General features: G+C 47.8%; 1 protein-coding gene across 1 annotated transcript in view; it reads right to left on the minus strand.

The window, feature by feature from the left end:
* Positions 1-229: 229 nt before the first annotated feature.
* The window catches only part of CDCP1 (CUB domain containing protein 1), a 28,582-nt gene continuing 6,700 nt past the window's right edge, over positions 230-22,111 (minus strand). The window contains exons 3-9 of the mRNA XM_007463897.1: positions 21,179-21,541; positions 19,849-20,217; positions 8,609-8,830; positions 7,190-7,570; positions 5,446-5,811; positions 3,319-3,406; positions 230-662 (exon numbers count right to left, since the gene is read on the minus strand). Coding sequence (XP_007463959.1) covers positions 230-662; positions 3,319-3,406; positions 5,446-5,811; positions 7,190-7,570; positions 8,609-8,830; positions 19,849-20,217; positions 21,179-21,541 — 2,222 coding nt within the window. The remainder of the gene's footprint in view (positions 663-3,318; positions 3,407-5,445; positions 5,812-7,189; positions 7,571-8,608; positions 8,831-19,848; positions 20,218-21,178; positions 21,542-22,111) is intronic.

Consider the following 22,111-nt stretch of genomic DNA (forward strand, 5'->3'; position numbering starts at 1 on the left):
CCTGAGTTTAGAAGGACTTTCACCGTGATGATCGTATCCAGATCACAATTCATCATTTTCAATGTCTCAGCACCGGAATGAGTCCACTTGGAAATCAGAAGTTGGTGGCATCCAGAAAGACCTCCTGCTATCCTTGCACAGAATTCCTCTTCTTCGGGATTTCTGGGTGGGAACCCTAAAGGGCACCTCAGTGCCCTGCTTTATGTGAAGTCTTAGGGGTGGGTCCAAGTTATTCCCCAGGCTCCATGGTCTCGTAGGTTTCTAGCAAGGGAGGGTCTGTGTTCCCATTGCTTATATTCCTGTCTTTGGGGTGGGAGAAGGTGTACGGTTCGCTCTCAGACTCAGAAAGGAAGCCAGAGGATGGCTCATCTTTGGTCAACTTTGCAGCTGGAGCCCTGGAGCATATGGGGGGTGGGGAGGGAGGGCAGTTCCCCGTGGGGCCCTGGAAGGGCCGGTAGGTGTCCACCTCTGGCTGGAGGAAGGACCCTTTGGAATCCTGCAGCAGATGCCCATACACCATGGTGTCATCGATTTCGGCATACACGTGGGAGTCGATGTCCTTCCGTCTTTTCTGAAGTTTTTTTGGCTGCATCGGCATCTGGGTATTGACGTTACTATTGTAGATACCTACGGCTGGGCCCTTGTTGATCTTCTTTTTCCTACTGAGGAAGGGAACAAGACAGAAGTCAGGAAGAAAACGATCTTAGAGGCTCACCAACTGTACATCACTACTGGAATGAAGATCATTCAGGGTTTTGACTGGGTCTCCCCCAAGTCCCTCAAATAGCTTAGCGTTTGAAACTGAAACTGCTGTCCTCAGCGAACATTTAGAAAGGGACCAGCTTATGTCTCCAGTTTTTAAGGTGGAAACAGGAGCAGAGAGTGGTTTAGAGAGGGCACTGTTAACACCCTCTGTGCCTGAGTTTGCTTTGATACCTGTGTGGTATCCAAAGGTACAGCCATCTGACAACCTCTCTTTCCTAGCAGAGACCGGTGGTGTCCCAAACCAACCACATCAAGCACGGGTGTGCCTAGGCCAACCTTCTATGACTCTCTGAGCTCTTTCCTGTAGCTAATGCTTCATCTCAGTTTTGCATGAGTACGAACTACGACCATCTAGTTTCTAAATGATAGCATACGACACTCAGATACAACCTCAGGAAGGTTGTATCTTAGTTTTTAGCTGGAGATGGGGACAGTAGGACTCAGCATCAGTAGTGGGATCCAGTCCCTTCAGCAGTAACCTCCAAAAGAGGACAGAGCTACAAAGAAGACAAAAGTCAGGCTGGGGTGCCCGGGTTCCTCCCTGACACCATTAATGCTTGGTTTGTAATGTTCTTTGGTATTGGACATGGATGGGCATTTGCACTCCCTGCCTCGGAAAACAAAGCCTCGCCCTCCATCTCCACCAGTGAAAAGCAGGGGATGCTGACTTTTCAGCTGACCAGAGATTCAAATGGAGGACAGTAGCTCAATTAGCATAACGGACCACATAATGCATGGCCGGCGGTTCACTAATTGTGAACCTGTACTTTTCTGAGATAAAAATACATCTAGTACATGTAGCTTGTAACGCTGGGTTCCCTGGCCAGGAAGACAGGCTGCAAGGCCTCCAGCCTGAAGCCTTGTAGCAATGCTCCGCCCACGTGCTCCTACAGCGCCTTGCTTGTCCCCACCAAGCTCTTCTCACACTGTCCTGACACCGCCTCCTTATTTGCCTGCTTCTTTAGTCCCTCTGCCCCCATAGACGGCAGGAGAAAAGACTGTGTCTTGTGTATCCCCAGCGCCTCTCCTGGTTCCTAGGGCCCAGGAGACCCTCAGGAAATACATGCTTAATGACCAAGTTCAACGGCACTGTCTGCCCTCCTTCTCACAGCAGGAACCCGTCCTCCCTCCCAACCCAACTTGGGGACAGGTAAGCCTTATGCGAACCTGCCAGCCAGTGGCCTCCCCCACAGCAAGGCAGGGGCTGGTAATTCCCAGGCCGGGACTGGGGCACTTTAGGGATGGAGGCAAGTGCTGGCCCCTCCCCTCGTCCAATTCCCTCCTGATGAGGAAGCCGGGGCCCAGTGCTAATGCCATGCTTTCCCATCTGGGTGGAACATACTGTGCACCCCAGACAGGAAAGTTTCCTGAGAGGAATGATACAATGATGTTTCTTTAAAAGAAGTCCTTTTCCCTCATGCCAGATGTGTGCAATCACATTTCACAGAGAAGACGCCTCCCCCCGAACCTGCCAACCCACCCTCATCAGCAGAGACATTTCTGATCAGCAATTTCAATTATTTGCTCATGGCCCCAGTTAATAAAAAATTTTTTTTTTTAGTTTTTTGCTAAGGGAAATAGATTTCCCCCTGCCCCCATGGCTTTAATTAGAAATAGGAGCAGAACTGATGAAATCTGGCAGCAGCATGTACTCTGTCTAAAAAGGTCAACAGTCTCCTCTCATAAAACAGAAGCTGTTACCCTGAGGGGGTGGAAGGTGAGACTGAGTCAGTTAACTGGGTCTTCCTTCCTCTTGCCCACAGGGCTGGCTTTTTGGTGCTTGTCTGGAGGCCAATAAACAAGCATAAAACAGACAGTTTGTTTAAGAAACTGGAGGAGAACAAGCTGGGCAGCCTGAGTGTGTTTTCCTCAAGGGGGCTGGGGGTGGGGGGGCGGGCGAGGAGAGGGAGCGGGTTCACAGGCCTGGTCTGGCAGGGTCTACGTGAGCGTTTTCCTGCCAAGATCACCCCTGTGAGGACCACAGTCTAATGAGCAGACAGTAAATGATTCACAGGGGACTTATGCTGAGGCAGCTGCGTAAAACTGCAGGCTAAAATGTCACCGCATGTGTATTTTTTTTTTTTTCCTACGAGGTAGGGGATTTTTTTCCCCCCTCCAAGCATAATTCACATCCAGCAATATTATTTATTTTCCACTTCTCTTTTTTTTGGCCACGCCAGGCGGCTTGCAGGATCTTAGTTCCCCAAACAGGGATCCAACCCACACCCCCGGCAGTGAAAGGTTGGAGTCCTAATTGCTGGACTGCCAGGGAATTCACCCCATGCAATATTTGTTTTTTTGGCCGCACTGCATAGCACATGGGACCTTAGTTCCCCGGCCAGGGATTGAACCGGCGCCCCCTGCACTGGAAGCACGGAGTCTTTACCACTGGACCGCCAGGGAAGTACCCGCCCTGGCAATATTATTTAACATGGATCTTTGCGGGGGAAAATGGAAAGCAAGGAAAAAAGTCAATAATTAGTGACAGCTCTGGTCTGTGTGATGTAAGGAGGTGTCAGCTCAGGTGAAGACAGTTCGAGAAATTCCACCTACTTCTTCTTCACAAAGCAAATGATGAGTCCGAGGGCAAACAGCAGTAAGGCGCCACCTCCCACCACCGCGAGGATGATGACAGTCAGGTCTGTGAGCAGAGACACAAGGGAGGGAGATGGGGAGACACTCGGTGTCAGGCTGGTGATGAACTCCAGTAGACAGTCTTCAAAGATGGCTACCATCCATTCCTTCCCTCCCCGTACGCGCACGCTGCTCCTCACTTTAAGGGGAATCTGTTTCCTTTCCTCTTGATTATGGGCTGTGCTGGTGTGGACCTAACCTTTTAGAAACCTGGCAGCTTCCTGCGCTTCCTGAGGAAAAGCCAGCCACCATGTAAGAGGCCTGACTATGCTGAGACCATGCTGTGAGGAGGCCCAAGTAGCCATGTGGAGACTCCATGAGGAAGACAAACCAAGGCTCCCAGCCTTGAAAGTGAGCAAAGGTGAACCATCCCAGCCCCCCCTAGCTATTCAAGGCATCTGGCTGAGGCGCCCCGGTATCTTAGAGCAGAGATGAGCCACCTGCTGTGCCCCATCCAAATTCCTGACCCATGGAATTGTGAGCAAAAAAAAAATGGACATTGTCTAAGCCACTGAATCTTGGAATAGTTTGTTATGCAGTGAAAGATAACTAAAACAAACTGGGGGACCTACCAGATCTATGCCAAAGGCTACTCCTGGCCTATCCCAGCTGTGCTCCCCTGATGGCCACAGCCCATGTTGGAGGAGAGAAGAGCAGAGGGTGTAGAAGAAAGCAGGGAGTCAAAAGTCAGAGGTGAAGGAGCTAAGGAGAGGGTTGTTTCGCGTGTGCTGTCCTTCTCCTACAGTTGTACAAAGGAAAAAGAAAATAAATCAGAGAGAAAGCCCTGCAGCAAACCAGGATTTAGAATTTCTGGCTTGTTCATTAAGAAAACAAAAGGTGAGACTGTGAGAAAATAGGACTAGAAATAAATGACAGAAAATGAATGTAAGAGAGGAAGAAAACTCAGGAGCTAATCTGAGAGTGTGGGCGAGCTTTTCACTTGTGGCTTCTGGTCCCCGTCGGTTCTCTTGCTGCTAACAACCTGTGTGTGGCCTTGGGTGGACATACAGTCTATCTGACCACCCAAAAGGGAAGGGGCTGGGGCAAAAAACCTCCGTGGTTCCAACACTCTGTGGTGCTCTGTGACTATCTTGGAATCAAGGGCTAACATGGCCCCACCACAGATTGCCTGAAACTCTTCAGTGGATACTACCACTTTGGGCATAAAGGCAAAATCCTCATCATGGCTCTGAGGCCCACAGCTGAGGGCATTCAAGGATTCTAATGTTTCACTGGACTAAATAAAAAATGCCAGCATCATGTATCTGTGTCACACTTTCCAGGTCCTCACAGTTTAATCACCAACACTGAATCCCCAGTGATAATTTTATGGGGTAGTTGCAATCATCTATTCTCTGCAGAGGAAGATCAGAGGAGTAAACAGACTTCCCCTATGTCAGAAAGAGGTTAATAGTAGATTGACTACCAAAATGCCCTAATTCTTCCCCTGCCCTGACCCATGTCCTTTATTTACTGTGTGATCCTGCAGCTCCTCCCATCAAGAGATGGAGTCTACCTGTCCACCCCTTGAATCTGGGCTGACGAAACCAATGCTGTCAAAGGGACAGGGTATGAGTTCCTAACCTAAGCGTCAGGAGAACTTGCATGCTTCCCCCAGCCTCTCTTGGATCTCTCTGCCTCTGCCATGAGAACAGGCCCCAGTTTGGAGGATAAGAGACCATGCTGAGGAGAGCCAAGGAACCCCAGTTATCACGGCTGATCTTGGCTGGGCCCCAGACATGTGAGAGTGCCCGGCCAAGACTGACAAAGTCCTCTAACCAACCTGCAGCTGCCCACAGGTGCTTGAGTGAATGAACCCTGACAAGCCCAGCTCAGAACTGCCCGGCCAACATGTGAGCAATAACAAATGGCTGTTTTTAAGCCGCTGAGTTCTGGGTGGTTTGTTATACAGTATTATTGACCCAACAGCTGACTGATACATGGACAGCCAGGACTCAAATCCATGCTTTCTGACTTGCCTTCCAGTCTTGCTCCTGATCCCTCAGCTACCAACTGCTATCCACCACCACCCCCGAAAGACCTTACCCATGGTCCTTGGGGTAAGCGAGACCCAGAAAAGCAGGTCCAGCTGCTTCTTGCTCATGGGGCTGCAGTTGGAGATGTTGACCCAGAAGCTGTGATAGCGGAAGCTTGGCTTGGGCAGCACCTCCTCCTCCAGGCTGAAGATCTCCTCGGTGTGGGCCCGCTGCTCCTGGATGATCATGAACGCACGCCCTGTCTGGCAGACCACGCCCGTCCGCTCTTTGAGGAAGGTCAGGCAGGCCACCTGGTCTTGGGGCACGCTGATGTTCCAGGACACAGAGGTGAGGGATGGTAGGCCCCTGTCCCAGTTAGGGGTCCTCAGGTAGACCTTGCTTTTCGTGTCCAGGGTCACAGTGAAAACACCTTCCTCTGCAGGAAAAGGAAGAGAATCCACTCAGATGTTGTTTCACTCAATCAAGATGGAAAGAATAGGAGGGTGGAGGAGATGATGCTACACTGTCCAGACTACAGAGCTTCCTGCCATGACGGATCTACACTGGCTAAGAGAGTAGCCACAGCCGCATGTGTCTGTTGAAGACTTGGAATGTGCTTGGTGTGACTGAAGAACTGAATTTTTAATTTTGTTTACTATTAATTTAAATTTAAATTGCCATGTGTGGCCAGTGGCTACCATATTGGTCAGCAAAGGAATAGAGTCTCAGATTAGGTTCTCGGGCCTTCTGAAAAAACCAACCCAACAACCAACCAAACAAACAAACACAAAACAGGCCAGTTTGCCAAACTGGTGGTTGTCTCAGCTTCCTTTCAGAAATGCCCTCAATGGAGCTAACATCTATCCAACGCCCTGCTCCATGGTGGGACTGGTGTACATTGATTTCTATTTTGGAAATTTAGAAAACTTCAGGTTCTGGGAAGAATTCTAGAGTTGCAAAGTTGAAAGGGTCTCTGACATGTCAACTAATCCACTCCTTATCTTCAGGTGAGATAAAACCCCAACACTCCACACTGAGGATGGTGTGTCTTATTTTCAAAGACTCCCCAGAAGGAGTTTCTCCGGTAACCTTGGAGATACCAGGCAACTTGGAATGACCTTAATCCTACGGCCAGATTCACTTCACTCCCACTCATGCCTCTGAGAACAAAATTACAGGGTAAACCTTGAATTAAGGTCTTGGTCAATTTAAAAATGAACTTAGCGATTTGTAGTGGTGACTGTGAATTTTAGAATCAACAATGTAGAGTTCACCGTTGTGACCGATTTAAACCTCACTTGCTGCCTGAGAAGATCATACACTAGCCTCCCAGGAGGGGTCTGCTCCCCCATGCAGGAGAACGCTCTAGAGATTCATCTCTCTCCCAGTATTCCTTCCTCTGTGCCCTCCAAACTGCGTTCTGAATTGTCAAAGCAGAATCATAAAAATATCTGCATAAGGATTTGTATGTTACCACTTCAAGAATCCAGGACTTGGGAATATTTGGTTAGTTCTCATTTATGCCCTGCCTGCTTCCAAAAAAGCCTCGAACCTGATTATCTGTTCTGCTGCCTACCAACCATCACCTCCCACTGTCAGACAGTCTTATTTCTGACTCCTGGAATTTTCCACACTAGGTTAATGGTAAAGTCAGGATTAGGACTCATCATCTTGTATGAGGAACAGCCCACTCAGCTATTCCCTTCTCTTCAAATTGACAATTAAGACGATCAGAAAACCAAAATAAGATAAATGTCCCAATAAGAAAGGCTAAGAGGGCATCGAGATGGGGAGAGAGTGAAAGACCACCTTACCTTTGAAGTGGGGGATAAGGGACACGGTCAGGCTCTGCCTGGAGGCCTCTTTCTGGAAGCTGGGGGCAAAGGTGCGGAGGGTCACCGAGACGTTCTGCTTCACCTGAATTTGCTCGATGGAGCCTCCAGAGCAGAAGGAGCCGAAGTAAAGGTCCTGGCCGGGAACGGCACTGGCCACGAGGTAGCTGAAGCTGGTGTTGCAAACCCTCTCGTGAGTGTGCTGCTGCAGCTTCTGGGCAGGCACCAGTGCCAGGCTGATGCTGTCTTTGGGCACCAGCAGCTTCCAGGAGAAGTCGTGCAGCTGCACAGGCAGCTGGAGGATGTACGATGGCACCTGGAGCGAGTAGGACTTCCTGTGGCAGTACTGGTGGTCCAGGCAGCCTACAAAAGAGGGGCTCGTGGTACCCAGGCTGGGAGGAAACCGGAAGTGCATCCTCTCCAGCTCTCAAGTCAGCCCGAGTCTTTCTGGCTTTTCCGTTTGGTCTCTCCTCTCCCGCTCTGTCCTGCGCTCCTGCCTCCTTGACGCCCCTTTCCTAGCTTCCCTCCTGCTCTTGCATTCTTACTCTCCACTAAACTGGCAGAACAACTTCTGGGGAGTATTCAGGGTTGAAATTTTCTCTTCTTGTTTGCTCAAGTTCTCAACTAAGACAACCTGTGTCTTAGATGCTAAGTGCCACGTGGGCAGGGTACAGGTTTTCCCCTTCACCCAGCCCTGCTGCCCAGTGTCCCTGCCTGTGGGGAGGCAGTTTGCCTAGTGGTTAGAGCTGGGAGCAGAGTTGGGGAGATCTCAGCTGGCGTTTCAGCTCTGCCGCTTCCTAATGGGGTGGCCTTGGGCTGGCTGCTTTGCCTCTCGCGGCTTCAGCTACTGCCTCAGTGGAGACCCTAAGAGCATCCACATCAGAGATGATGCTGGCCCAGCAAGGAGGTGACTATTGGTTTTGCTGCCCTCCACTGATTAAACATTTCTATGTGACTAGCACATGTCGGGCACGGCTAGTAGCTAAAGGGATAAAAAATGGAAGAAGCCAAAGTTTTTGAGCTCAAGACTTGGTCTCATGCAACAGAAGACAAGTGAGCAGTGAGCGTGGAAGCAGGGGGCGTGCGCATGGGGGAGGTTGGGGAAGGCTACAAGGATTTCACAGGAGGGCGACTGGAGGCTGGACAGAGGAGACGTGACCATGGACACGGGGGATGCCACTTGCTTCTGAAAGACGCATGTTCCCACGGAGGCTGCTGGTCTCAAAGGGGGTGTGTCTCCACCTTGCTCTGTGCTTCTTGGTTGCCCTTGCTCACCCTCACTGCTGGGGGCATTTCTGATCATACTATTTACAAACCACCCAGTGGACCCCACTAAGACAGGGCAGGGAGGGGAGAACTCCCACAGCCCGGGAGGAGCACACTGAAGGGGCGGGGGCGTACTTATGGTTTTCTCGGCGTTGATCCACAGGCGTGTCAGATCATCACAAAGGAAGGAGATCTTGTGTTTGGAGCCAGCTGTCAGGGTGAGGTTGGTGCTGCAGGTCCGAGAGTCCAGACACACGAAGCAGCCGGGGACAAATTTGCGGCTCAGTTTGCTGGGCTGTTGCTCAATGGTCAGCGACATGGCTCGCTCGTTACTCAAGTCAACCACGTAGGATTTATCTGGAACCACAAATAGAAAACAGGCATGAAGAATGGATCAGGATGAGCCCCGTGAGATGGCAAAAATGAGCACAAAATCTCTCATGGCTGGGAGACACTGGGACATTTTTTTATTATTAAGAAAACATTATGATAGCTTGAAACAAAATTTAAAAAGAAAGTCAGTGGACTGCATTTTGACCATCCTTATGTAACTGCTTTCATTTCTTCAAACTCATTTTAGTCCTTGTGCGTACGCATGCATATTTTCGCCTATTTAACAGTATGGTGTATATAAAATTTTATACTCAGATTTTACTTTATTATTTTATACAGATACACTTATCTGACCATATAGTTTTCATATTCACTAAGCTTTTAAAATATTCATTAATCTTAGTCATCTAAGTGAGATTTAGCATCACCTATTTAAATATTCTCCCTCTATGAAGAGTAATTAGCAACAGCTGGTATTAGTGCAGGGCTACAAGATTCACGGACAGGATGGAACCATAGATATTATAATTTAATCTCTGATAAATGCTACAGTTCAAGTAAATGACAAAAAGATGACGTATTCCATAGGCTGGGCCAGGAGAACGGTCTCTCCCATTAGTAGAAGAATAAGATTACACTAGCTCTTCAGAGCAGTCACCAAAATAAAAACAAAGAGAATATCTTTATAACTGTGGAATAAACACAAGTTATAAAAGCAAAAAGAAAAAAAAATAAAGATTAAAATATCTTCCTGACTCAGGTACCATAATGTTTAAAGGACAAGGGACACACTGGGAGAAAATATTTTCTACATAGGATGATGGAGAAGTTCACAGTAAAGGAAATATACAAGTCCAAATAGCCAAAATATGAAGTGTTGTTAATATCACTTGTAATACTACTTATAATTAGAGAAAAGCAAAGTAAAAGAAAGTGTATGGTATAAAAATAAAAACCCTACACCCCCTATAACCCAGCAGTGTGACATGGGTATATATGCCCTCATGTGTATGTCAGTGCTGTGACAGTGACTGCAGTAATACTGGAATAGTTAAACAGACCATGAAACTTTCACCAATGGAATATTACACAGCAGTTAAAAAGAATGAGGGCGAACTAAATATACTGATATAAGAACCTCCAAGATATAGTATTAGGTAAAACAGCAAGTTGTAGAACCATATTTAGACTACGACACCATTTGATTATGAAGTCTCTATGTAAAATGAAATAGTGATTTCTACATGTACATACTTATGTATGTATGTACTTAATATTTAAATGAAGAGAAAAAGGATTTGGAGAGAAAATAACAAACCCATAATTGTGGTTACCCTAGGAGGGGGGGCCTGGAAGTAGGGACAATACGGATGGTCAGGGGCGATTTTAGCTTCGTCTGTGATGTTTGAATTTCTAGTTAGAAAATATGTATGTATTTCTTATATAATTTGGAAAAACTGTCCAATTATTGTTGTTTTAGGTCACTTCTAGAAGTAAAAGATTCTAATAAGCACATGCGCTTATTCTAATAAGCACGTGCACATGCGCATGTTTAGTTTTTATCTATTTCCTCAGGATAAAATCCCAGAACTGATTGTTAGGTGAGAGAATAGGAATCTTTTCTCAACTATTTAGAATGGATTACCAGACTACTTTATAAAAGAGTCATTTCACTTTATAATGTCATCTCCAGAAAGCTCTACACTATGAACCCCTGGAAATCTCTTTTTACTGAGTTGCTTTTTAATTTCATTCGTTCTGCTTTTACAGAAGCCATCAAGTTAGGAAGATGCCTATGCAAGGTGGTGCTGCCTTTGCAAGTCATGGGTGTTGCCGATGTGTCTATCAGGTCTCTTAGTCTCTCTGCCTGCAGCTCCAGTGAATAAATAAGTCCCGTGCCAGATGGGAAAGCTCTGTTTCCCAAGAGAGTCTGCTAGGCTTCCTCCTTCCTGGTAACAGAAACCATATACTTAATAGAATTGTTCCTTTTGAACTGGCTGCCAGGGATCTCGGTGTCAAATTAGGAGCAAAATTAGGGAAATGTCTTATGGTTGTCATATCTGCTGACTCCTTTCTTTAGTTCTTATTGCTTATGTCTAGGTAAATTTTACTGTAAGTTCTAATAGTGCTTTAATCAGAGAGATGACATACCCAGAGCTGGAGTATATATGCTAATGTTGTTAACTTAAATATGATTTGATTTAGAAAATGGTTAGCTTTTCAGTCTCCTAGCCCCACATTCAGCTCATATCTTACTGTCCTTTAAAATTTATCTTTGTTGGGCTTCCCGGCGGCGCGGTGGTCGAGAGTCTGCCTGCCGATGCAGGGGACACGGGTTCGTGCCCCGGTCCGGGAAGATCCCAAATGCCGTGGAGCGGCTGGGCCCGTGAGCCGTGGCCATTGAGCCTGCGCGTCCGGAGCCTGTGCTCCGCAACGGGAGAGGCCACAACAGTGAGAGGAATTAACTTAATTTTTAGAACTTCTTTCTCTGAAACTAATCCTTTAAGGTATTAATTTCATAATAGTAGGGTTCCAGTACAATGATTTAAAAAAAAAAAAAAAAAAAAAAAATTATCTTCGTTGTTACCTCTGGGAAACCCTCCCTACCCCTACCCTGGCTGTGTTAGGAGCCCTTTTGTTTCTGAAACCCCACTCACCCTTATCGAGGTCCAATCACAGGTTGCAGGAGGCTCCCTACCCCCTCCGTCTTTCCTAATTTGTACGGTATCAAAGTAGTGCACGCACAGAATTTAAAGCAGGGTTTCTCTGGCTTGGCACTATTGACATTTGGGGCAGGGTAATTCTTCGTTGTGGGGCTGTCCTGTGCACTGTAAGATGTTTAGCAGCATCCCTGGCCTCCACCCACTAGATGCCAGTAGCACCCCTATGGCCCTCCATTATAACAACCAGAAATGTCTTCAGACATTGTCACATGTCCCTTGGGGGGCAAATTGCTCCTGCCTGAGAACCACTGGTTTAACGAATCAAATAGTTTTCTAAGGTTTGTTATGAAAACAAAACTCCCTCCCCACTGTGACCACTCCCCAGAATAACAACTTTCAACTCTTTTAGCAGGTTCTCTTTACAATTACATCCACAGCACCCAACAACATGCTTCTTTGCTGCTTCTAGATATTTCTGTTTCAGGGTTTTTAAAATAATTAATTAATTAATTAATTAATCTTTGGCTGCGTTGTGTCATCATTGCTGCGCATGGGCTTTCTCTAGTTGTGGTGAGCGGGGGCTACTCTTCGTTGCGGTGCGCAGGCTTCCCATCGCAGTGGCTTCTCTTGTTGTGGAGCTCGGGCTCTAGGCACGCGGGCTCAGTAGTTGTGGCTCGTGGGCTCTAGAGTGCAGGCTCAGTGGTTGTGGCGCACGGGCTCAGTTGCTCCGCAGCATGTGGGATATTCCCGCACCAGGGCTCGAACCTGTGTCCCCTGCATTGGCTTGATTTCTTAACCACTGCGCCACCAGGGGAGCCTGTTTCAGGTATTATTTGTTGGTTTCCCACAAAAGAAGATGAGGATTTCCTCTCCTTCACCCACACTCATGTCCCCCTGCCCACACCCCACACCTCGTATACAACATACACACACCCACAGTACACATGCCCAGCAAACATCCAAACCACACACTTGCTATCCACCCATCTTCCCAATCTTTACCATCATATTTTTAATGTTAGATCATTATTCTGTGTTGGTGTTATCATGACTATGTAAACAATAGTAACACAGTGTTTACACAGTCACGTTATTTCCATGCTATTGATTCTCTTTCTTGCACAAGATTTTACTTCCCTAGAATTAGTCATTGCCATTTAAATCATTTCCTTAGTTTCTATGTCCTTATCAGTAATTTGACACCCAAACTCTCCCCCACTTGTATAAATCTCCTTTCAATACCTATGAGAACATTAGGTATATCATCAAGCTATCTTTCTGAAAAGTCTCTCCAGAGCCTTCTCAACTGCTCTCATCTAAAGGGGCCCAGGTATGGTCTTGGGTCCCCTTGTACCATCATCCTAAGATTCCCTTTGCCTCTCTCTTGAAAGAAAAAAATTTTTGGCCGCACCTCGAGGCTTGCAGGATCTTACTTCCCCGACCAGGGACTGAACCCAGGCCAAGGGAGTGAACGCCAAATCCTAACCACTAGGCCACCAGGGAACTCCTGAGATTTCTTACTTATCCATGGGGATAAGTCAGAGGCCACAATGTGTCAACTCTTCCAGGACAAATTAAAGACTCACAGAGGGGCTTCCCTGGTGGCGCAGTGGTTAAGAATCCGCCTGCCAATGCAGGGGACATGGGTTTGATCCCTGGTCCGGGAAGATCCCACATGCCGCGGAGCAACTACGCCCACGAGCCACAACTACTGAGCTCACGCGCCACAACTACTGAAGCCTGCGTGCCCTAGGGCCCATGCTCCGCAACAAGAAAAGCCACTGCAGTGAGAAGCCCGTGCACTGCAATGAAGAGTAGCCCCCCTTGCCGCAACTAGAGAAAGCCTGCATGCAGCAATGAAGACCCAACACGGCCAAAAATAAGTAAATAAAGACTCACAGAGCAGGAGTTGCCCAAGGAAAAACAAAAACAACGCCAACATTTAGTTAAGGGCTCCAGGTGGCTTCTGGGGGGTTAATAAAAGCTGAAAAAGAAGCAATGCAACTGTTTCCACAACCAGCATTTACCCAGATCAGTTACTGGAAGTATCTGCTATAACATTCTGGAAACACATCCATCTACCTTATTTGAATCATGTTAACCCAGAAACCTACAGGGCTTGAAGATACACTCAGTCTGCTGGTATTTTCAGAGCAAGTAAACGTATCTTCCAGAAGCTAGAAGAGGATGCAAAAGGTAGTAGGCTAGCAGTCTGCTCCAACTACAGGGAGTAACATAGACAGGTAGACTACTATTAACTCATATGATCGTTATCAGCAGGGCCATTTGAACCTTTTAGAAATAATATCAGAAAATGAGAGACAGGCTGTGTGGGACAACAGAGAAGTTCTCTCTCTACGGTGACTATTAGATGAAACTCCAAGAGGACCAAAATTATTTTTTATATCTCCAGGTAATGGAGTGGTAATAATGCCAGGTATGGCATGGTAGTATTGTACCATCAAAAAAGATGAGAGGGGCTTCCCTGGTGGCGCAGTGGTTGAGAGTCTGCCTGCCGATGCAGGGGACACGGGTTCGTGCCCCGGTCTGGGAGGATCCCACATGCCGCAGAGCGGCTGGGCCCGTGAGCCATGGCCGCTGAGCCTGCGCGTCCGGAGTCTGTGCTCCACAACTGGAGAGAGAGGCCCGCGTACCACAAAAAAAAAAAAAAAAAAAAAAAAAAAAAAGATGAGAGTGTGTTATGGAGCACTGAAAAACAAGATGTGTTGGGTGGAGACAAATGTAAATCAAGCTCTCTGACATTGCTGAACTGCATGTTTTGGGCAACGTCAGCCATCCATGCTCACACATCTGGTCACAGCTGGCCAGATCAACCAGGGCAGCTTGCACATTACTCATCTTAAGACACAGGACACTTGTGCTCAAGCCATGGAAAGATATTCTCTGCAGGAGTCCTCTGGGTCTAGTTTTAGCTAAATTGATATTGTCAGCAAAGCAGAGAGAGAGAGTAGAGAGTAGCGTGTGGGGAGAGACGATCAGGTACAAGGTAACATCTGCCTGCTGCCCACATTCAGAATTTGTTTTTTTTCAGTCTGGGCCCACTGTAGTCAGGTCCTACTGTGGATGCTGAGGGGTCAGGGTGCCTCTGACAGCTGCTTCCACCCTTGCTGAGGCTCTGACTTCGCATGGTTGCTGTGACAGCCACCCTCTTTGGCTTGAGAAACCCTCCCAGCTCTGCCTCCACTCTGTTTTTGACGCTCTTGTCCTTGTCTGCTTCCCCCAGCAGTCAGGCTCCTGGTGCTCCCACCGTGTCCCATTTACCTTGCCCCTTCTGAGGGGTTGTGCCTTTCGGTAGTGCATCTGGCTCTCAAGCCACTTTGGACAAGAGGCTGCCTCCTGAGATTAGTGCGACAGTGTTTATGGAGGGCCTGGAATGCGCTGGAAACTGTGCTGAGTGTAGGAAAATAGAGGAATAAGACAAGATGCCTGATTGGGAGTTTAGTGGGACACAGACATTCAGATGGATAAACGAGACATGGTAGTGATGGGGAGACAACAGAATGAACCACTGAATGGGGGTGGCCGTGGGAAATTGTTTGGAGGAAACCCCTTTTCCCTGCCACGTGCACCACAGGGATTGAACGTGAGGAGACGAGGAGGGGTGGCAGGTCGGTCTGGGACACGTCTTTAGAGGGTGTTGAGGAAACACTCCCTTTCTCCAGCCACAATCTCGAGGCCTCCCAGCATGCCCCAGCCTGGAAGTGTCAAGCGTGGCACCTTCTTTAGTCTAAGCCTACCCTTAGACACCACTGGATGGGGATAGTGCTTGCTGACCTAGCAAAACTGAAGGGTGTGGAGCCTCACTGTCCAGGGGTCATTGACACAGAAGAAGGGCAGTCTCCCTGGGTAGGCAATGGGAGGCTCTGCTATGACCAAGGGGACCTGCACACACATGTACAACGACTCACTCCCAGCACCAAAGAAAGGAATGAAAGAAGAGCCCCTGTCAACCCAAGTTCAGAGACAGTGGCAATGTCAGAATGCCTTCTTCATGCTCTGCTTTTTCCTAAAGACTCCCCCGCTAAGACTCTGAACTTGTCCTTGCTGGGTACAAATCCCCTTCTCAATGCACACCCCTTCTCATGAAGCCTCCGTTCCCACTCAGTCACCATCCTCCTCCCCCAAACCAAAGCCACTCTGGGCTCACCCTGTTGCCTTTTCAGGTGCAAAAGAAAGCCATGAAGGTAAAAAGACCCTTTCAAGGGGGTTTGAGAGAATCCGAGAGTAAGACTCCAAAAATATTAGTCTCTTGCCACAGTCTGAATAAGAAAATGAATCAAAATCAGCCAGAGCAGGACCAAGAGACCCAAGAGAAATCCACCACTCCAAGTAACGACTGGTACAGACAGTAACTGCAGAGCAAAGCCAGAGACTCCAGAACTATCTGCTGGTCTCCAATGGCCCAGCTAGCCAACCACAGAGACTGAATCTTTAACAGGGAGGGTTAAAACAAAATTGACAGTTTGTGAAAGGCTCCTTCATCCAGGGGATGAGTGTGTGTCTCTGCAAGTTCTCTGCTGATGGGGAGGAAAGAAAGGAAGAGGCAGGTGTGTGACAAGGAATGGAGGTGGGGTCCTTTGAGGTGGAGGACCAGACTGGGTCCTTCAATGTCCAAAGTCAGCCAGACATTGGGAATAAGGACTGGGTGAGCAGTGAGCACCTGAGACAAATTCCCCCTTAACACTTTATCTCCTGTGCAAGGAGGAAAAAGGGCTCAGCACTACCGCTGGGTCCGGGGAGAGGGGGCCCAGAGGAGAGGCATGATGTGTATGGGGTGGCAGGGCACCCACCAAAAGGGCACACAAATGAATTGCTTCCAGCCATCTACCTCTTAGTGGTGTGTGTTGTAACCTACCTTATGCTGTAAACAACTAAAGACCCTCAGAAGGGACAAAAACTCGCCGTACAGAAAATCACCAACCCCAGCCTCCATAACAGTGTTTGGAGGCCACAAATCCCACATAGATTAGGACACCTTCTTGCTAAGTGACTTGGAGTCATGCAGTGGCCTATCCAGGTCAGGGCAGTGGGGATATTTCATTCCCTGTGAGAGAATAAAGGGGAACAGAGAATTTTAAAACAATAATAAATCTGAGTAAATCCAGGCTTGTTTTTATTGTCACTATGCTCTAGGATTTCTAAACAATGTCAGTAATAAACTACTCTCCCTCACCAAAAATTGTTCTTTTCTTTCCGAAATTGTTTGTTTTCTTACAGAGAACATAATTTTTAAGCAGCTCTACTGAGCAATAATTGAATTACAATAATCTGTACATATCTAAGGTGTAAATTTGCCTAGTTTTGAACCTATATACACACCTGTATATACATCAACATAATCAAGATAGTGAATATATTCATCACCCAGAAATTTCCTTGTGCATCCCCCTCCCTCCTCTCACCACCCCCCAGGATGTTAGGAGGTGGGTGGTGAGAGGATGGGATGACTAAGCCATCCCAGGGCTACCATTGGCTGGAGCAGTGACTTGATGACCAAACAAAGCTGAAGACTGCGGCTCCTCATTGCCTAGGAGAAGGTATATGTAGGGAGATCAGGAACCCTGGCGCAGACCACTGGGAGGCTTCATGCTGGCAAACCACAGGAGCTTAACACAGATATGGACCAACCAACCATAAGTACAAAACAAACACAAGCGTGGAACCACCACCCCTAGCACAGAACAACCAACCACAGTTGGGGAACGACCAACTACAGGCACAGAACAACCAACCACAAGCAGGGAACAGCCAACCACAAGCACTCAGGAAAGGACGGAGGGGACGACCCCTGCCAATACAAGTGCAGAGACAGTGTCAAGGTGTGGAAGAGAGCCAAGTGGGTAGAGATGCCCACCAAAATTTCCTCTGAAACATCCATCATCTGTGCAAGAAAGGACAAGAGAGAAACCAGACCAACAGCATTTGTTACCACCAGCTGATGAAGACAGTGGATGAAAATAACAGACAGAATCGGCTGACGCAGAACCGAGACCCCACCCTGGAGAACTCCGTCCATCCCAGTGATGCACAGCATATAGAGTCCTGGGCACCTACAACTATCCACTGCAGCCCCAGAGGAGCCCGTGGAGAAATGGCCACCCACGTAGAGACCAAATGTTACACCAATAGGGTACACAGATTGCAATTATTAAAATAAAATCAACAAGATATGAAAAGAAAATAAAAAGAAGAAACTCCTTCTGGGAAGTGATCTCCTGCATCCTATAAGTCTCATCTGGATTACGGGCTAACTTCTAAGGACCAGTGCTGTGTCTTTTTCAACTCTGTATCCCTTCCTTGACCTAGAGCCTTGCAGGATAACATTTAAAGAGTGCTCACTATCTGCCAGGCACTGCCACCTCACTGCTCCTCACAACACCCCTACGAGGACAGTCCTATTATCTCTATTTGAAGATAAACTGAGTCACACAAGAGTTAAGTGACTTGCCGAGGCTCACACAGTAAGTAGGGGAATCAGGATTTCGAATCCACGCAGGCCAATTCCAGAGTAAGTGCCTTTAACCACTGGGCCATGCTGCCTGCAAAACAAGCTGTGCACACATATTTACAGAAGCAGACAAACGTGTGAGTGCACAGGGCTGGCAGCCTTGGACAATCTCTTGAAACTCAGGGTCCACGTTGGGATTCAGAGGATCAAGACGGAGATGTCCAGAAATCAGAGCTCTCAGGGACTCCAGCATCGCCTAAGTAAAGATACTTCTGCTGGCCAAGTTGACTCACTTGCCTAGAAAAATGCAAACCATGCTTGATGTAAAGCCTTGACAGTGCTAAACACATGTAAAGTGCAGTTAACCACTATTTACCTCAAAACTGAAGCCATATCCTTCTTGATGCCGGTAATAGCATGTTTAACAATTTGATTATATTTAGAAATCAACCCAGCTGATGTTACAGGAAACAGGATTAAACAGCAGCACTTCACCGTGACTGAGATGATAAACAAATCCCTGCGTCTTCTAAAACTCAAACCCACTCCATTTCTGAATCCTTTCATGGCTATTTTCAACATTCTGATAAAATTGTGACATAGAGTCATCAAAATGTGTCAGTGGACACACATGCACATACACACATGTATATATCAAGTTATGCCTTGTACACGGTTATTGTGAATTAGCAGGAATCTTGGGTCAGGATATGAAGGAACTGAGGCTTCCTGAGGAGCCGGGCTCCAGGTGGGTGCCGAGCGGGCACTCCCAAGACGGTGTCAGATGGGCAACCCTGGGAGTGGATCCCACGTGGTCACTTTTCAGGTGTTTGTCAGCCATGCCATTTCACATTCTCAATTTCTCTGCCTGGTTCTGTCTACTTCCCGGAAGTAAATAATATTAAAAACAAGGATGAGAATCGACCCTGTGGGCAGAACCCATCGTCAGCACACATCACAGATGTCCTGGTTCAAGACCACCTGTCACAACTCACAGACTCCAGCTCACAGATGAGCCCCAGGAATAGCCACTCTGAACTCATCCTGTACCTTTTTCTCAGGATCCATGCCACTCCTCTCGTGAGGCAAGGGCACCCAGAGAGCAAGTTTTAAGGAGATGCTCACTCTCGGGGACTGACCTTGAATTGACACAACCCTGAGGGTGAGAGCCTCTGTGAGAGGGAGCTCCTCAGAGCGGGTGCCTCCTTCAGTGTTGTGCCCTGGGCATACAGCCTCGCTGTAGTCCTGGCCCTGATGACCCTTCTCTAGGTTCACGGCATCTCAGTAAATGTGTGTGGAATGATACACAACCTCATTCTCACAGAACCTGGGGTTGTGCGTGGTCCAGAAGCACAGGCTCTGGGTTCTGAGATTGCTCTGCTCCTGGCAAGCTGTGTGATACTGGGCTAGTTCCATAACCTTTCTGAAACTTCTGGTTTCTCATCAATAAATGAAGGTAATTCCTGTCTCCCCTGCAAGGCTGTAATAAGGATTAGCTGAGACCATGTGAGTGGTGTGCTTAGGGTAGGGCTTGGCACTCAGACAATAAAAGTGTTACCATCACTGCTCACGGTGCTGGTGACATCCTGATCCACACTGTAGGGTCAGTCAAGACATGAGCTCTAGAAGGTAACCTGCCAATGTCTTCATTAAAAACAACTTATCACCCTGAATGCAAGATCATCTTAGCTTCCTACTGTGCTGAAGTGGAACAGTATGCCCGGCATTCACCAGTGACCTGGTCTCACTGCCTAGCAACGCACTTCCTGAAAGTCTTACAGGGTCCAGAGTCCAAGTGTGCCAGAGTCACAGACAAGAAGTAGGAAGGGAACCTCAGCCCAAGCAGACTACCCAGGAAGGAAAGAAGGCACTGGAGGAGGGGGAGGGAAAGGAAAGTGGGGCTTACTTACTGCTTTCATTTTGTGGATGTTGGACCAATACTTGAAACTGCAGCCGGAGGATGCCTGGATTTTGGGCATCTTGGTCACAGCCCTGCAGAGAGAGGTTGAAGTTCCCGGCTATGTTCCCAGGCTGCTTGTCCTTCAGCTTGAACACCTCGGGGTTGGTGGTGGAGCCTGGGATGCAGTACTCAACGCGCTCCTCCTTCTTCACGCAGTTGGAGACACTGAAGTGGAGGAAGGAGACGCTTGCCCGCAGGTGCGCAGGGATGATGAACTGCCATGTCATGAGCTCGTCCTCGGGGAAGCCGTCCGGGTAGTTGGCAGACATCAGGGTGGCTGAGCCTTCACCTTCAAACACAGATTCGATGATGCACAGGCCTGTTGGGGGTGGAACCCAAACGAGAGAATAGGAGGTGATTAGACCCTGCCCTGGTCATCCATGGGTGGGGGGACAGGGGTTAGAGAAGAGGTGAAAGTGGGTCTTAGGTCCTGAGCACTGGGTCTGGATATGGCATGTTTATACTCAATTCAAGGTAGACAGTGAGAATGAGGATACATCAGTGGTGTGTGAGTATATGTTTAATAATCAACCCAGCAGGGGAAAAAAAATAAAGCCTTAATTTGTAGTGTCTGCCCACTTCCTTGGTGTAAAGACTCCCACTATAGCTGATTTCAGGCAACCAACAGGAGATGGATGAACGTGGAGTTGGAAGGAGATGGACAGCCCTCTCACCATCACATAGAATTTTCACCACACAGATCCAATGGGCATACCTAACTTCAAAGCATACATAGTAAAATGCAGTATATTAACTAGGAAGTAATGAGTTTTGAGTACTTATTACCTTTGTTCCTAAACTAATTTATTTAATTGTAAGTTTATATAATTTTATTTTTAGTAATGGCTGTTTAATACCAGCTCACAAAATTCCAGGACACTTAACAATTGGCACTCATGTGCTGCTGTGGGCCAGCTCTGGCATACAGATACAATTGTATCTGGCATACCGATACAATTCTAGAAACTGAAAGAGACAGAAGACGGGAAGAAGACATGAGAAACAGTCACTGAGGTCTGTAGAGCCAGTCCCATTTCATTTCTTGAAAACAAGCCTCACATACAAAGGACAAAAGAAAGAGTCACCACCTGGTTTGTTTAACAGAGGAGGGTGGGTTCACACCAGGACTGGCCCACATGCTTACAGAAGAGTGGGACTTCCTTTAAGGTATTCAGATGGAATCACACAATTGCCAACACCTGACCATTTCTGATGGAGAGCAAGGGTGATTTTGTAGGTTTCAACCTCAGCAAACAGAGGGGAGGGCATGGCGAGCTCACGTTTTATAGACAACTGGTTTGTGATGCTGAAGCCGGAGACTTTTCTGTTGTGGAACCACGGGAGGGCCAAGGCCATTTTCACTCCCTCTTGCATTTTGATCCGGGACACAGTGCCGTTGCTGCAGAAGGTTCCGATCCTGACCATCTTGGTGTCAACGCGGCTGCTGATGCTGTGAGTGACTCCGTCGAGGCAGCTCTCCCCCTGCCCGATCTGCCTCAGGCGAGGGAGGGAGAACTGCAGTTCTAGACCGATGTTCTTGTTAGCTTTGACATCCCAGATGAAGGTTCTGTTGAGGGTGGGCAACACTGACGTTGAGGGCTGAAGATGAACCTCTCCAAAAGGACATGGACCTGACATGCAGTCTGAAACAGTCATAAAACAATCTGGTCACAAACGCTACTGGGCCACTCACTGCCCCTCCTCAGCCCCTGCAATGAACTCTTTGGAGGGGGAGTTTTCTGGGGGGCCCACCCATCTCCTGGCTACATGAAAGTTGGCTGCCAATGGCTCACGGATGCATCCCTCTCTGGGGAAGTGCCTGGGCCGGAGGGAGCTGCCTCGGGGCAGAAAAGCCTGAGAGGTTTCCCTGCCCCTGACTCCCATCCTAGCAGGGAGTGTCAACCCACAGCCAAACACTGCCAACCCAGGAGTGAAAAGCCTGACATCCCTGATTCACATGACACAGCCTGGCAACTGTCACTCAAGCTCCAGATCAGCCTGCAGCTAAAACCACATCTTTGCTTGCTGTCCTCATTCCACCTTGCTTTCCTCACTTCTTCACAGGTTTCTCAGGGCACTCTCTTGATTCATGACTTAAAGACAAGAATCCCCATGTCAGGCTATGCTTCTAGGGAACCAGACCCAAGTCACCTCCTAACTACAAGTTTCCCCTGCTTTTTTTTTTTTTTTTTTTTTTTTTTTTTTTTTGGGGT

This window comes from Lipotes vexillifer, unplaced genomic scaffold (genome assembly GCF_000442215.2).
Source record: "Lipotes vexillifer unplaced genomic scaffold, Lipotes_vexillifer_v1.1 scaffold1227, whole genome shotgun sequence".
In the NCBI taxonomy this organism is placed as follows: Eukaryota; Metazoa; Chordata; class Mammalia; order Artiodactyla; family Lipotidae; genus Lipotes; species Lipotes vexillifer.